The 15,477-nt window shown below is 39.8% G+C and overlaps 1 protein-coding gene across 5 annotated transcripts in view; it reads right to left on the bottom strand.

Annotated features, from left to right (window-relative positions):
• The window catches only part of LOC149318054 (60S ribosomal export protein NMD3-like), a 43,310-nt gene extending 37,845 nt beyond the window's left edge, over window positions 1-5,465 (bottom strand). For all 5 annotated transcript variants that reach the window (XR_016279962.1, XM_089508916.1, XM_089508917.1 and 2 more), the window contains exons 1-3: window positions 5,420-5,465; window positions 3,634-3,724; window positions 1,835-1,969 (exon numbers count right to left, since the gene is read on the bottom strand). Coding sequence is in view for 4 of the 5 variants with exons in the window: in XM_089508916.1 (XP_089365042.1) it covers window positions 1,835-1,969; window positions 3,634-3,677 (179 nt within the window). In the remaining variant the exon portion in view is untranslated. The remainder of the gene's footprint in view (window positions 1-1,834; window positions 1,970-3,633; window positions 3,725-5,419) is intronic.
• Window positions 5,466-15,477: the final 10,012 nt, after the last annotated feature.

Raw genomic sequence — 15,477 nt, 5'->3', positions numbered from 1 at the left:
GGGGGGGGGGGGGTGTGTCAATGATTCCAGGAGAGATTATGCGTTTGCCTTTCTCCAGGTGATGATTCCTTTTTAAAATAAGAGTTAAAGTACATTGCGTACACTGACCCATGGATAAGTTGACTCAGATTTTTAGGGTCAATATTTTGACCAGAATTTCTAGACTTATACATGACTATATACAGCATATAAAAAAAGTACAGGTCATAATCTGATGCATATTTATGTCACGACTAGCTCAACTGTCTAAATACACAACTGAAGTAAGCAGTGAACCATTTTAAAATTTGGAATTCACAGTAAGAATCTCAATAACGTTTTCCACTTGGGCACATTTTATTTATTGGTCATCCAGTACTGGAACATAATCAATTGCTATAACCATCTTTACTCCTAAACATTAAGTTGGCATCTAATCAGAGGCAACAAGTATTTTTCAAATAATTAATTTTAGTATCTAAACACAGCAACTACTCTGAACAAAACATTCTACAAGTGTATACGAGCTCTTGAAACCTGTCTCTATTCATTAGTTAGCTTAATATATAGATTTTCAAAATTACTGTACATTAATTACAGTGGGTATCCATTAGAGTTTGGTTCCAGGACCTCCTGTGGTTACCGACATCAGTGAACGCTTTAGTCCTATTATATTCAGTGGCATAGTACAGTGGGCCTACCGTACTTGTGGGCTAGTGATACACAGATTCAACTGCCTGCAGATCACATGCCCCATATTATTCGGTGGTGCCCCTTATATAAAATGGCAAATCAAGGTTTGGATTCTATATTTTTTTGGGGTGTGTGTGGATATTTTCAAGCCATCGATGGCTGAAACTGTGGATGCAAAATATATGGATATGGAGTTCCCACTGTATACAGTGGGCCCTTGGTATCTGTTGGGGTTTGGTTCCAGGATCCCCCATGGATACCAAAATCTGTGGATGCTCAAGTCCAACTAAATATAATGCATAGTAAAATCCACAGATTCAACTGCCTGAAGATCACATGCCCTGTATTATTCAATGGTGGCTTGTGCTCCTGGACCTCACCACTCACTGAATAATATTGGGCTTGTGTGTCCGTGTTTTTTCACATCTGCAGCTGGTCCTGGAATCAAACCTCCATAGATGGAAAGGGCCCATTGCTGAATGGTGCCCCGTATATAAAAAGGCAAAATCAGGGTTTGCCTATAGGAATTTGTATATTTTTAAAGTATATTCAAGCCATGGATGCTTGAATCTGTGGATAAAAAATCCATGGATAAGGAGGCTGACTGTATTGCACATCCCTAAATCAGACAGGTACTATGCAAATTATGTAATGATTGAATCTCTCAGTATGGGGACAATGCTTGGGGACTTTGTGGAACTTGAATTCATTGAAATTTGGTTTATGCAAAAATGATTGGTGGACTCTAACAAGTGTCTACTGACTATACTAAATCAATGAGGCTACACCATATAACACAATAATAAAGCATTTTATATGTAACAAGATTCACAATGTTTCTTTCCTTACTTGCAAGTGTCAAATCCCCCATAAAAATGGTTTACTATCTGTTCCAGCTATATAATCCTCAAAGAAACTGGATGTAACATAATTTATTTAATACCTTTCTTTTCATTAGAAGTATAATCTGTGATGAAGCAAATCAAAACATGCAGCTAGTCTGGGCAGCTGAATTTTCTGACATTTTCAACAAGCAACAATTTGGAAGGAGAAAACCTGCAGAAAGCTGATGTAGATTTTTGAAAATCTGGATGTTCATACAAAAAACATTAAACTCAGTGCCATTACTCTTATGTTTTAAGATCTTGAGCATGGTTTATACCTTTCACACTGTTTGCAGAAATGAACAGTGACTTGTTTAGGGATTCCTTCAGTGATATCCACCTGCGTCCGTAGACATGCTACACACATGTTGGCTGGGTTTGGTGGGATTGCAATTCCACACTGGCAGCACAGGCTAGAATAAAGGAAATAAAAAAATCACACTTAAACTGTAATGCCTGGTTTTCTCAAGAGAAAATAAAACAGAAAACAGAGGTGATTTGCACCTAAGGAACAACACTAAGGACAGGTCAAGCCACTTGTACAACGGATTGTAGGGTGAGCAGATTGTGATTTCTTGGTGCTTGAGCACTGAAATATCTGCAGGAGAATGACAAAGTTCATGATAGGTAACTGTCATCATTCAGCCTGAGAACTATTAATTTGATGAAGATCATCTACTGAATTGACTAAGCAGAGATCTGAAGATCTCTCACAGTTAAGCTCTAGAACAGTGATTCCCAAACTTTGGTCCTCCAGGTGTTTGGGGCTTTAGCTCCCAGAATTCCTGACTGTTTGCCAACTCTCAGGAATTCTGGGAGCTGAAGTTCAAAACATCTCAGAGGGAGCGATCAGGCAGACCCAGCAACATCAGGGACAACCTGAAGGAAGAGGCTCCTCCCTCTTTTAACTGTCATCTTGGCCTCAGAGGGAGCGATCAGGCAGACCCAGCAACATCAGGGACAGCCTGAAGGATGAGACTTCTCCCTCCTTTAACTGTCACCTTGTATTTTGTATTGTATTGTATTGCAATTTTTACTGTACACCGCTATGATCATTGCGGAATAGCGGTCTATAAATAAAACGTATTATTATTATTATTATTATTATTATTATCTGGAGGACCAAATTTTGGGAACCACTGCTATCTAGAACTATCTAGAAAACAATCAGAATTGTTAATGATGGCATTGTGTGTGTAAACACACGTTGCCCAAAAGCAACACATATTGATGTCCTAAGCTGAGATTCTGTTCAACACTAACAGAGCAGAAAGCCCCACTGGTGGAGTGGATCATCCACTACTACAAAGGAGATGTGACTACTCTGAGAGAATTGGATGTTCAGTGCTATTTGTCTCCCTCCCTATATGAGCTACCAACAGCATCTGCTGCTGCTGTCACCACTGGTCTCCATTGCTTTCTCCTTATTCCCCTCCCCAGCTTTTTTCTTAGGCAGTGAAAATGTGGTCTCTTCCACTACTGACACTGGTGATGGAAGGGCTGCTGCTTTTGACACTGCCTCTTGTTATGGAAATGCTTATTTTTTCTTCTAAGGCTAAGAGGGCTATGAATTTAGCACATCTGAGTGCATAGATACTATTACTCTGAAAGCTAGCTCTATTCTATCATTCAAAAACTTTATTTCAAAGTACTTTGTAGATTCATCTACAAAAACAGTTTCTGGCCTGCAAATGCTTAAGCCATTGGGTTGTTTGTTGTTTCTGGCATTGCTAAATTCTGATGATTTGATAGTACCCCTCTATCTGCAAATATATGTGAGGCTACAAAGAAGGGAGAATTAACTGGAAACCAATCCAGTTCTGTAGAAGAGTATATGCCATGCTGCTCAGAATCATATGAAAAGTTGAATAGAAACAATGATTAAATGGAAAATGTACCTGAATATCATACACGTTAGCTCTATAGTGGAAAACTAATCTATAATGGTGGAAATGTCTAGCTTTGCTTTCTGTATGAATGTAAGCTTTCCACACGTAGGAATACTTATCAACAGCTGCTTTTAAATAGGTACTCCATCCATATGTTTGGTTTGGCTCTCAAAGAAGCTGTTACTCACATATGCCCCTGGCTGACAGTTGCAGGCTCCTTCATGTATTCCATCGCTGCTCCACATGCAACTTCCAATTAGATAATACATACACTGCCACCTTGGAGGAAAAGAATATGAAAGATTAGGATGCTACGGCCATTGAGAAAGATAAAGATGACATTACTTACAAATCAAAGGGCTTAAGACATATGGAAGCATGGATCAGCACAACATGGGTACAAGGTGGGACCTATTAGCCATCAAGGTGCTCCGTTGGTGCAGCGTGCCAAAGGTGTGCTGAAAAGCCGATGCTGCAGCTAAGGTGCCCTTTCAGCGGCATGAAAAGGAGCCATTTTTTACGGCTTCTTTTTGCATCGCGGAAATGCCGATCGGGGCTGCGGTGTGCGGTTGCCACAGCCCTGATCCGGTGAGGAAAGGGGCAGCCTGTTGAGCCCCTAAATAAATGGTGCCAAGGAAAAGTGAGGGAAAACCAATGCACACGCGGCTGATTTCAATTACACGATTACAAATTAATGTGAAGGGTTTTTTAAAAGCAAAAATTAGTGCCCTAAAGTAGGTATTGGTTTGGCTGATGAAAAGAAGATATCATTGCTGGAGAAAGCATTGTTAGCATATGGATATAGCAGGATGAGTAATAGAGTTATAGAATTTGAAGAGACCTTAAGGGCTATCTGGTCCAACCTCATTCTGCCATGCAGGAACTCTCAATCAAAGCATCCCCAACAAATCCCCATCCAGCCTCTGTTTAAAGACCTCCAAAGAAGGAGACTCCACCAAACTGTGAGGGAGGACGGTCATCTGTTGAAGGTGCTTTGATTGTGAGTTCCTGCATGGCAGAATGGGGTTGGATTGGATGGCCCTTGAGGTCTCTTCCAGCTCTGATTCCATGAGTGTTGGACTATGACTCTGGAGAGCAGGGTTCAAATCCCAGCTTGGCCATGGAAGAAAACTGGGTCACCTTGGTCAAGTCACACTCTCTCAGCCTCAGGGGAAGGGCAATGGCAAACCTCCTCTGAACAAATCTTGTCAAGGAACCCCAGCGATAGGGTCGCCTTAGTGTCGCCATAAGTCGGAAATGACTTGGGAGGCACACAACAGCAAGAAAAACATCAACATAATAATAATAATAATAATAATAATAACAACAACATTTATTAGAGTACTTACACTGTTCCCCACTTCAGCCCTAAAGGCTGTCAGTAACAGCATAATATTAAATGCTTAATAATGATCACATGTATGTAATACATATATAATGTAATACATATAAATATTAATAATTATTAACATTATATTGTTAATAATTACCATATATATTATTGCATTTTATATATATTGTAATATATATATATATATATATAATATTAACAATACTATATTGTTAATAATTATTAATATATTGTAGTAATATATTTATATACTACTATATATTAATATTAGTAATTAATAACTATCATACTGTTATTAATTATTGCAATATATATATTGAAATCTTATTTGTAATATTGTGTGTGTGTGTATATATATATATATATATATATACACATATATAATATATATATATATATTGTAATAATTATTATGAAGGGCGAATGGTGTTCATTTTGGGGAGGGACATTATTTTCCTGGGGGTGTACTCCTGCAGGGCGTCCCCAGGGGAGACGGAAGGAAGGAAGGAAGGAAGGAAGGAAGGAAGGAAGGAAGGAAGGAAGGGGCAGCCACCATTTGGGGCTCTCTGAGGCGCAGCAGCCGCGACCAGAGCAGACCAAGACGCCAGCACTCACTCACTCACCGCCCGCCTCGCGGCCACCACGCGTCCGCCTCGCCTCGCCTCTGACCTGGCTAGCTGGGGAACGCCTGATCTCGCGAGAGGGAGCCTGTCCTCGCGAGACTAGCGTGCGAGTATTTATTTTACTGTATTGTATTTTGGTTGGGAGTTCGGACGAGTTTTCAGGTCTCGCGGGAGCCAGAGATCTCGCGAGAGTTAGACAGAATTTATTTAAAGGCTCCACTTCGACGTTTCTGGCTGGTATTGCTCCGACAGAGAAGTTTATTTTGTGATTGTAGGCACCCCTACAATAGGCCAGGCGGGCTAAGAGCCTGTGTGTATATGTTTGTGTGAATATATGCATGCGCATCTATCTATCTATCTATCGATATGTTTTCTCTGCTGGGAAAAGATCAGGTGAGAAGAGTGAGAATGGGAGTCACATGGGAGAAGGATTTGGATGGAGGTCATAAGAAAGAAGGAGGAGAAAGGTTGAGAATGCGGAAGAACAGGATTCTGTGATCCTAAGGCCTAAGTAAGGAAGAAAAAGAAAAATGCTGAGACCTTAAAAATGCCTTAGAAATGTCAAGCTAAACAAGTGCAAAATTAGCTGAGCAATGTTCCAAAAGGTGATGTTTTTGGCTGAGAAAAGTTAACATACATAACATTAGTGCAAGATGTAAAGCAGAATTATACCTAGTTTGTAGTGCTTTTCATCCATGAAATTGTGTATATGTCAGTGCTCTCTCTCTCTCTCTCTCTAGTGAATAAAAGATCAGTTTATAGTAAATCCACAAAACAGTCAGTAATCTGTATTAAATGCATAATGCATATAGTTTTGCAACACTAACGACAGTGACACTGAAGTTAGATCATAGAATTGTAGAGTTGGAAGAGACCACAAGGGCCATCCAGTCCAGCCCCATTCTGCCATGCAGGAAATCTCAATCAAAGCATCTCTGACAGATGGCCATCCAGCCTCCATTTGAAGACCTCTAAGGAGGGAGACTCCACTACACTCCGAGGAAGGAGTTTATTCCACTGTCGAACAGCCCTTACTGTCAGGACCTTCCTCCTAATGTTGAGCTGGAATCTCTTTTCCTGGAGCTTGCATCCATTGCTCTGGATCCTAGTCTCTGGAGCAGCAGAGAACAAGTTAGCTCCCTCCTCAATATGACATCCCTTCAAATATTTGAACAGGGCTATCATATCACCTCTTAACCTTCTCTTCTCCAGGCTAAATATCCCCAGCTCCCTAAGACATTCCTCATAGGACATGGTTTCCAGGCCCTTCACCATTTTAGTCACCCTCCTTTGGACACGCTCCAGTTTCTCAATGTCCTTTTTGAATTGTGGCGCCTAGAACTGGACACAATATTCTAGGTGGGGGCTGACCAGAGCAGAATAGAGTGGCACTATTACTTCTCTTGATCTAGACACTATACTTCTATTGATGCAGCCTAAAATCGCATTGGCCTTGTTAGCTGCCGCATCACACTGTTGACTCATGTTCAACTTGTGGTCTACTTGGACTCCTAGATCCCTTTCACATGTTGTCTCCTTAAGCCAGGTGTCCTCCATCCTATATCTGTGCTTTTCCTTTTTCCGCCCTAAGTGCAGTACCTTACATTTCTCCATGTTGAATTTCATTTTGTTAGCTATGGCCCAGTTTTCTAGTCTGTTCAGGTCATTTTGACTCTTGATCCTGTCCTCTGGAGTATTAGCTAATCCTCCTAATTTGGTATCATCTGCAAATTTGATAAGTATGCCCCCAATTTTGTCCTCCAAGTCATTGATAAAGATGTTGAATAGCACTGGGCCCAGGACAGAACCCTGTGCGACCCCACTGGTCACTTCTCTCCAGGATGAAAAAGGGCCATTGTTGAGCACCTTTTGGGTTTGGCCAATCAATCAATTACAAATCCATGTAACAGTTACTTTGTCAAGCCCACATTTTACAAGCTTGTTTGCAAGAATGTCATGGGGAACTTTGTCAAAGGTCTTACTGAAATCAAGATATACTATATCCACAGCATTCTCTTCATCTAACAAGTTGGTAATTTTATCAAAGAAAGAGATCAGGTTTGTCTGGCATGATTTGTTTCTCTGAAACCCATGTTGACTTTTTGTGATTATGGCATTGCTTTCTAGATGTTCACAGACTCTCTTTTTAATGATCTGCTCCAGAATCTTTCCTGGTATTGTTGTCAGACTAACTGGACAATAATTGTTGGGATCCTCTTTTTTCCCCTTTTTGAAGATGGGGACAACGTTTGCCCTCCTCCAGTCTGCTGGGATTTCTCCTGCTCTCCAGGAGTTCTCACAGATTATTGCCAATGGCTCCAATATTACATTTGCCAGTTTTTGTAATACCCTTGGATGTAGTTCATCTGGTCCTGGAGACTTATATTCATTTAGATTAACCAGGTATTCCTGTACTATCCCTTTACTTATTCTGTGCTGAAGTTCCCCTGTTCTGTCCTCTGCTCCATTATCCTCAGGTTGAGTTCCCTTTGCCTTTTCTGAGAAGACTGAGGCAAAGAAAGTGTTGAGCAATTCTGCCTTTTCTCTGTCTTCTGTTAGCATTTTGCCATCTTCGCCACGCAGTGGCCCTACCGTTTCCTCCTTCTTCCTTTTGCTGCGGACATATCCAAAAAAGCCCTTTTTGTTGTTCTTAACCTCTCTAGCAAGCCTGAGTTCAGTCTGTGCTTTAGCTTTTCTGACCTTATCTCTACACATGCTAGCTATTTGTTTGAATTCCTCTTTGGTGATTTCCCCATTTCTTATACATGTTCCGTTTCAAACTTAGCTCGGTTGAAAGTTCCTTAGTCATCCATCCTGGTTTCTTGAGACTGCTTTAATCCATTGCCCCCCTTTTAAGTCCAAATCAGAACTTTCATCCACTCCTGCTGTCAGCAATGGAAGGAAAGATCTTACTGGCACCAATGGTAAGTCTGAACACTGTCCTTCAACTCCAGTCAAGACAACTGCAAGGGCAAAGAATTCGGGTCTTCCTTCCTCCTGCTGAGGTCATAATCTGAGTTTTCTTTGAGTTCATCTGTGCTCAACAGCAATTTATTATTATTATTATTTTGAAAACCAGAAACAGCATAGTCAAACTACATGACCAATGTCACGTCCCTTTTGTCCCCTGAAGTTCCAGAGGAATCTGTAATTCACTTTCTTAACTATTGTCTTTGGATGTCACCTTCAGGGAGTGCCCCACAGAGGCTTTCTAGAGCTGAATTTGTAACCAAATAAAAGTATTTTATTCAGTTTTAAAATAAGGTGACATAGTTCCTTCAAGCAAGATGGACAGGCATGTGACCCAGGACATAAAATTTACGTGAGAATTTATGAAACATGAAACAAACCCATTGCACAATGTGGAGTCATTCCCCTTGCACTTGAAACGGTTGTTCTCTATGGAGTATTTTGGTCCCAGATTTCTCTACTAGCTTTATTGCTTTTAAAATAATCAAAAACTGACGGGTAGAAGAAAAGGGGGGGAAAAACCAAGAGAAATTTCATGGAATGCTGTATTAATGCTGTATTAAAAGTCAATGCAGTGTAAAATCATTAGGCTTTAAAGCATTAGATTTAAACAACAATTTGTAGAGGATGAATTCTATATAAACTACAAATGGTAAGGTATAATGACCTTGATAAAATGACAAAGTGACTTCTTGTTCTAATTATACAGGTCGATGCAAGCTTTGTGTGCCTGGTTTGGACTGTTGCAAGAAAGTGCTAGGAAGTGAACTTCAGACAATATCATAGATGTACTTTTCTTTCCTTTGAATAACATGCAGGTTTATATGGACACAAAAAATTGAATAGTTTTCTCATTTGTACTTAATCACCCCCCTCATCCCCTAGATTACAAAAGTTCTGCTTTTTGCCATATTTCCTACATTTTTATGGAAACTGTGCAAGACAGGTTTTTTTGTTTCTGCTGAAAACTGCGTTTCTTTTTAAAAAAAGAAAAACCCTGTATTTTCTGAATGCAGATCACCTAGTGCATTTCATAAAGGTGGTTTATTTCAGTTCATTTGTGAGCCATGCACTTGGCATGTAGTGGAATGCTAGCTGGTGTCTCTTGTTCCCTCGACTTTTTCTTCTGTTTCCTTCTCCTCCAGCTTCTTTAACAACAACATTTTTCTGTAATGAATACTTTGGAGATCATGATGCAGGGAAAAGGATGGGAGCAAAGCACATTGCTTCCGTCTTTATTGCACGATCACGCAAAGATTATCAGACAACATTGCGCTTATTCTGTCATTATCTCATCCTTATGCCGTCCTTATCTTTTAGACAAGAAGTTAGAAATGTTTCTTTTTGGACTACCTTGGAGATTCTGGCAGATAGTCCAACAAAGTAATTTCTTTAAACTCTCCTCTGGACTCATGAGGCTAGCCAGAGGTTTGAAATTGTTAGGCTGTGTAGGCAGAGGAGTAAATGAAGAACATAACGTCAAGATAGCCAAATAAATGACATTTGTGGAAATAACTCAGGATCTGTCTCAGAGTATCTCCAAACAAGGCAAATGCATATCCTCCCACCCTGAGCCCCTGCCATCAACAACAGAACAATACACAGATTAACATGGGAATGACTCCTCCTTACCCAGGGTCACACAGGCGCGTTACAGACTGCCCAAAACGGGCGGTCTCGCGCCGCTGCCGGTTGCTGCGTCCAGGAACCGCAGCAGCCAAACCACGCGGTTCCCGGGCGCAGCAAGAAAGAAGCGCCAAAATGGCGCTTCTTCCTGCGCCCCGGAAGTGGCGCCACAAGGCGCGAGACGCGCACTCGTGGTGCCACTTCCGGTGCACATTGTCCGGACGCTGTACGTCTGCGACGTCAAAATGGCGGCGCCCATCTGTATGTGGCGCCGCCATTTTGATGTACTCGTTATGTGTGAGGGGCAAGGCGCGTAACGACGGCGCCTCTATGGGCCCGTCTGTAACGCGCCACTGTGTGTGTGTGTGTATGTATGTATATATATATACACACATACACCTACTCTCTTCTAGGTCACCATTCTCTGAAGATGCCAGCCACAGATGCTGGCGAAACGTCAGGAATAAACTCTTCTAGAACATGGCCACATAGCCCGCAAAACCCACAAAAAACTATGGATGCCGGCCATGAAAGCCTTTGACTTCAGATCAAGGAGTTGTATTGGTTGATGTAACTCTTGGGGTTTGTTTGTTTGTTTAAATATCCAATAGTGTTTCTAGACTATTTTCTGGCCATGCCCAGCACCAGCAGGTATTTATTGAAAATTCTCTAGATCTTGATATCTTGCATCAAACAGGGAGTTGGTCTCTCCATTTCTATGATTCAGTGATCTACTTTCTTTCAGTTGATGAAATATATACCTAGGCTTTCAACATCTGCTTATTGGTGTAGCTAAGTAGTTCATCCAGACTGATTAAGTCTCAGATTTTGCTTGTGTTCTTTTTGATTTTATTTTGGAAAACTCTACAAGTTTTGTTCATCCCAGAATATTTTTTGTTATCTCACAGTATGATCAGAGATTTTTATATCATCTTCCCAGGTTGGTTTATTTAAACAAGACAGAACAGAAACAAAATCTGGAACTTTTTAATCAGTTGACTTTCTGTGATTCTTATCAGCCATACCTGGGGGTAGCTGTGTTGGCCACTGCAACCTACAGTAACATCCAAAACCCAAAAAATAGCGATCCCTTTATCGAGCCAACCAAAATGTACAATATACATGTTGCAAGCTTTCAAAGCTCCACTGGCTTCATCAGGCAAAGGTGTTACAAATCATACAGTAGAAAGAGGGGGAAATGGACAGTGATACTCATAGGCCTGCATTTTGTCAAAAGATGTGTCTTCAGTTCAGATGGTATGAAGAGACTGATAGGCATGATTGCAGTTTGAAAGATTCCCAGCAGAGGGCAGATGCACCATGCCTAAAGCAAATATATTCACATCTCAACACATTTGTGTGTATGTACCTTGTGTGTATGTATGTCGACTTATGGTGACCTTATGAATTTCATAGGATTTTCTTAGGCAAGGTATACTCAGAGGTGATTTTGCCAGTTCCTTTTTCTGAATTTACACAAGCATTTTTGCAGTAACAATTATGACAAAACTGAGGCTTTCAAAGTTAATTGGCTATATAGACTCGCAACTGGGTCATAAAAATCTATTTTCTAATTTAGTACAAGTGTAAAACAGTATAAATATACAGAGTCCAGTGTAATACTTTGCCAGTATGTATCATATACTTAAATTATTCACACAGAACAAGGACAAAAGAAGAAAAAGGGAGGGGAGGATGACTAGAGACTGGGAGTGTGTTCACATCATAAAATCAGATTAAAAATGTGAGTCACTATGAAATAAGAATGTTTAACATACCATTTTCTGCCCCTCTAAATTCTATCTAGGGCATAAGATAATATTGACTCAGTCTGTCTAAACATTTCAACATACAAGTTCCAGATTACAGAATGAAAGTGTTCTCTGCTCCGTATTATGAAATACACTTACGTGTTGCTAAACCTGGTAGTTTTTAATCCCATGGGGAATGACACAGAGAAGAGGGGACAGGCCTGTTCTCTGCTGTCCTAGAGAGTAGGACTAGGTCTAATGGTTTGAAGTTACAGAAGGGTAGATTTCAACTGAACATTAGAAGAAACTTCTTGACAGTAAGAATGGCTTGGAACCAATTGCTTAGAGAGGTGATGAGGTCTCCCCCTCTGGAAAGAGGCTGGACAGCAACCTGTTGGGGATGCTGCAGTTGGAGATCTCGCATTGAGCAGGGGGTTGGACTCAATGGCCCATGAGGCCGCTTCTAACCCTATGATTTTGTGATACTGATTGAAGGCTGGCGTTCTTGTGATTCCATCATCAGCCTTCTACAGGTCAAGATAAAAATGGCTTTCCAAATAGATGCATTGCACTCTGTATTCTGCATCCACCTAGATCCTGTTGAAATCTGGCAGCTGTGTTAGAGGCAGCATTAGCACCTCACCAGCCAAGAAAGCAATACGTTTCTAAAGTAATTATGCTCTGCATTTTTGTCCCAGTGTTTTGTTTCTTTTTCTTTTCCTTTCTTTTCTAGCTCTGGCAGCTTCTTCAGCTTTGATATCCCTTTGTCATCCAAAAGCTGAGCTTGGACATGTTACATTTTAGACCACAAGTCCCAGAATGCCCCAGCAGCATTGTTACCTGCCATATTGCCTGGGGATTTGGGGAGATGGAATCTAGAAGAGTTACTTAATCCAGCTTTGGACAAGGCAGTCACTACAGGATGACTATAAATGACAGTGGCCATTTGTGAATGAATCACTCCACAGTACTTAGTGCCTAACATCTGGTGGCAGTTATTTCTTTCTTTTCAGTTTCATTCTAACCTTTTCCCTAATAGACAATATGTGCAATGGTTAGTGCATGCATGCATATACATTTGTTTCCAACTTCTGGTGACTCTAAGGTGACCCTATTATGGGGTTTCCTTGGCAAGATTTGTTCAGAGGAGGCTTGGCCATTACCTTCACCTGAGGCTGAAACTTGCCCAAGTCACCCAATGGGTTTAATGTCTGAGCTGGGACTCAAACCCTGGTCTAGAGTCCTAGCCCAATGCTCAAACCACTATGCTGAGATCCAGATTAAGAACCAAAGCTATTTTGTTCAGAAAAACAAGTTAATTATTGAATCCCTATTCTAAGAAAAGTTATTCAGGATAGTAATCTAATTTAGCTTCCTTCTAGGAAAAAGCTGAGGGGATCCTGGGAAGAGAAGAGGTGGAAAAAAATTCCCTATCATTTTAGATCACAGAGAGGTCAGGATATGTAGAGAAGAGAGGACATGTTGGATCACTCAAAATATCTACCCTCTCTGAGGCCTTCTTGTATCTTCTGTGCTAAGCATTCTTGCATTTCTAATATTTGTTGTGTGCAAGTGACCTCTCAAACCTATCTACCATATTAGTGGACAGCCTTTTGTAATGAGGCCTGTACTGATGAAGTCCCAGCAAATAGATTTATTCCTTGTGGGAATAAGGCAGAGTTATTATGGAATTAATGCTGTTACTATGGCCTATTTGAGTGCTAATTAGGATCTAACAAACGAATGCTTGTAACCCTCACTCCATATTACTGGTTAAATTTTGTAGACTTTTACGTAATGAGAATGGTTCACTTGTTATTTTGAAACTTTAATTTGGTCACATTAGCACTGGAGCAGTTAATTTACTGCTAGAAATATCTAGGGTGGCTTCAGTCAAAGATTTTATTACCTTTGTAGTAATACTTGTTGTATTCTCTTCTTTTAGCTTTACTGCCTTTCTGTACCATTCTCGAGAGAGAGAGAGAGACATGCTGAAGACAACATTCAAATATCTAAATAAATGGGTTCAAGGCAATTACAACCCCCCTCTGAACAAATCTTGCATCACCATAAGTTGAAATGATGTGAAGGCACACAACAACAACAACAACAACAACAACAACAAATTGCTGTAAAATCAATGTGTGCCCTGGGATATGACTACCAAAATAATGATCTTGGATTTATTATAGATTTTCATCTTTACAATATGTACTAAATGCATCCAAATTATTTTTAAGACCCAAGTGAAAAGAAAGAAGAATTCTAAATCACCTGGCTGAAAATCTTTCTGTTGCTGATTACTGGAAGAAAGTCTGCTCCAGCTAATTCACTAAATCAATTAACACAGATATTAAAAAAGGTGGGAACTAATAGCCTTCCAAGATTCACTCCCTCTATGGTCTTTTAATTTCACCATCTCTCTCAGTAGTTTGCCAGAGGCCAACCCAAGAGCTATGAGTGCAAGAATGACCTGGCATGCTAAGACAAATGGAGGAAGGGGCAAAGAGCAAGGGGTGGGAATGTATTCATGCAGGTAGGAATACAGGCCAAACCTGAACTCTCAATTTGATCAGGACTCACCATCAGTAGATCAAACACAAACCTGTAACACTTGCATTTGACAAATATTTAGTTATAGATTGTTACCCTGTCTTCAGTGAGAACCCTTATCTTTACATATATATATATACTGGGATTGCACTTGCAAGCCTGCATTCACTCTCTTATTCTCAAAATTCATTAAAAGGTTTTTCCCATTAGGGCGGTAATCTCTTGCATGCTCACTTGGGAATAGATCCAATTGAACTCTATGCCACATTTACAAATAAAGTTAAATACATATTTGCATTAAACCTGAAGTTTTTCTTAATATGAAAATATCAGTTTAGTTAGTTAATTTGTAGGATCACAGCAAACACAAAAATTTTAAAAAGTGACAACATATTTTGCTCCTTCTGTGAACATAGTGACAATTATACCCAATTGAAACTACTATGTGCAATGGAAGGAAATAATCTATTAGGTTGAACACCCATCAAAGATCCCCATCATATAATACTTAACAAATAACTGGCAGACACCTTTTAAAATAAAATTCAGTTTATTGTTTCTGCAAAATGTGATACATGTTCAGATCACAAAAATCTTCAAGACATGTCTTTATGACAGAAACAGTATAAATTGTTATTTGTGGAGTTTACTCAGTTAACATGCCTGAGAGTCAGAATTTGTCATATAATGCATGTAGTTGTGAAAATACTGTTTAAGAGTTATTTGCATGTGACATTTAAAATCATGTTTCACTGGTAGCAGTGTGAACTGCACAAAACAGATCTAGTGGATGTGCAACCTTGCTCTTTGGCATTCACATGTCATTTAGATGAAGTGTAGCATAGCATTGGCCTTTTCCAAAAATAAAAAATAAATAAATGAGGACGACTCATTTCTGTTTTATAAAAGGAAACCTTAGCACTGAGACTTCCATATAAATGCTTTCAGAGCTTATGCAGATATTAGAAAATAACTTATAATACAATACACAAACATTTGCTTTATTTCAAAAATTAGCAGAAGAGAAAGCAGCTCACTTTTGGTTATTTGAGAAGACGCATAATCTTTTGCAAAAAAAAGAAAGAAAGTGAAAATGATTTATAGTTCTGAGTTTCCTTGCATGCAAAAAGCCAAGTTTTTTTTTAAAAAACCTTCATA

The sequence above is a fragment of the Sceloporus occidentalis genome, unplaced genomic scaffold (genome assembly GCF_023333645.1).
Source record: "Sceloporus occidentalis isolate IW3139 unplaced genomic scaffold, rSceOcc1.0.p SCAF_2, whole genome shotgun sequence".
In the NCBI taxonomy this organism is placed as follows: domain Eukaryota; kingdom Metazoa; phylum Chordata; class Lepidosauria; order Squamata; family Phrynosomatidae; genus Sceloporus; species Sceloporus occidentalis.
Note: the sequence above shows the minus strand (reverse complement) of the source record. Positions and strands in the feature narration are given on the sequence as shown.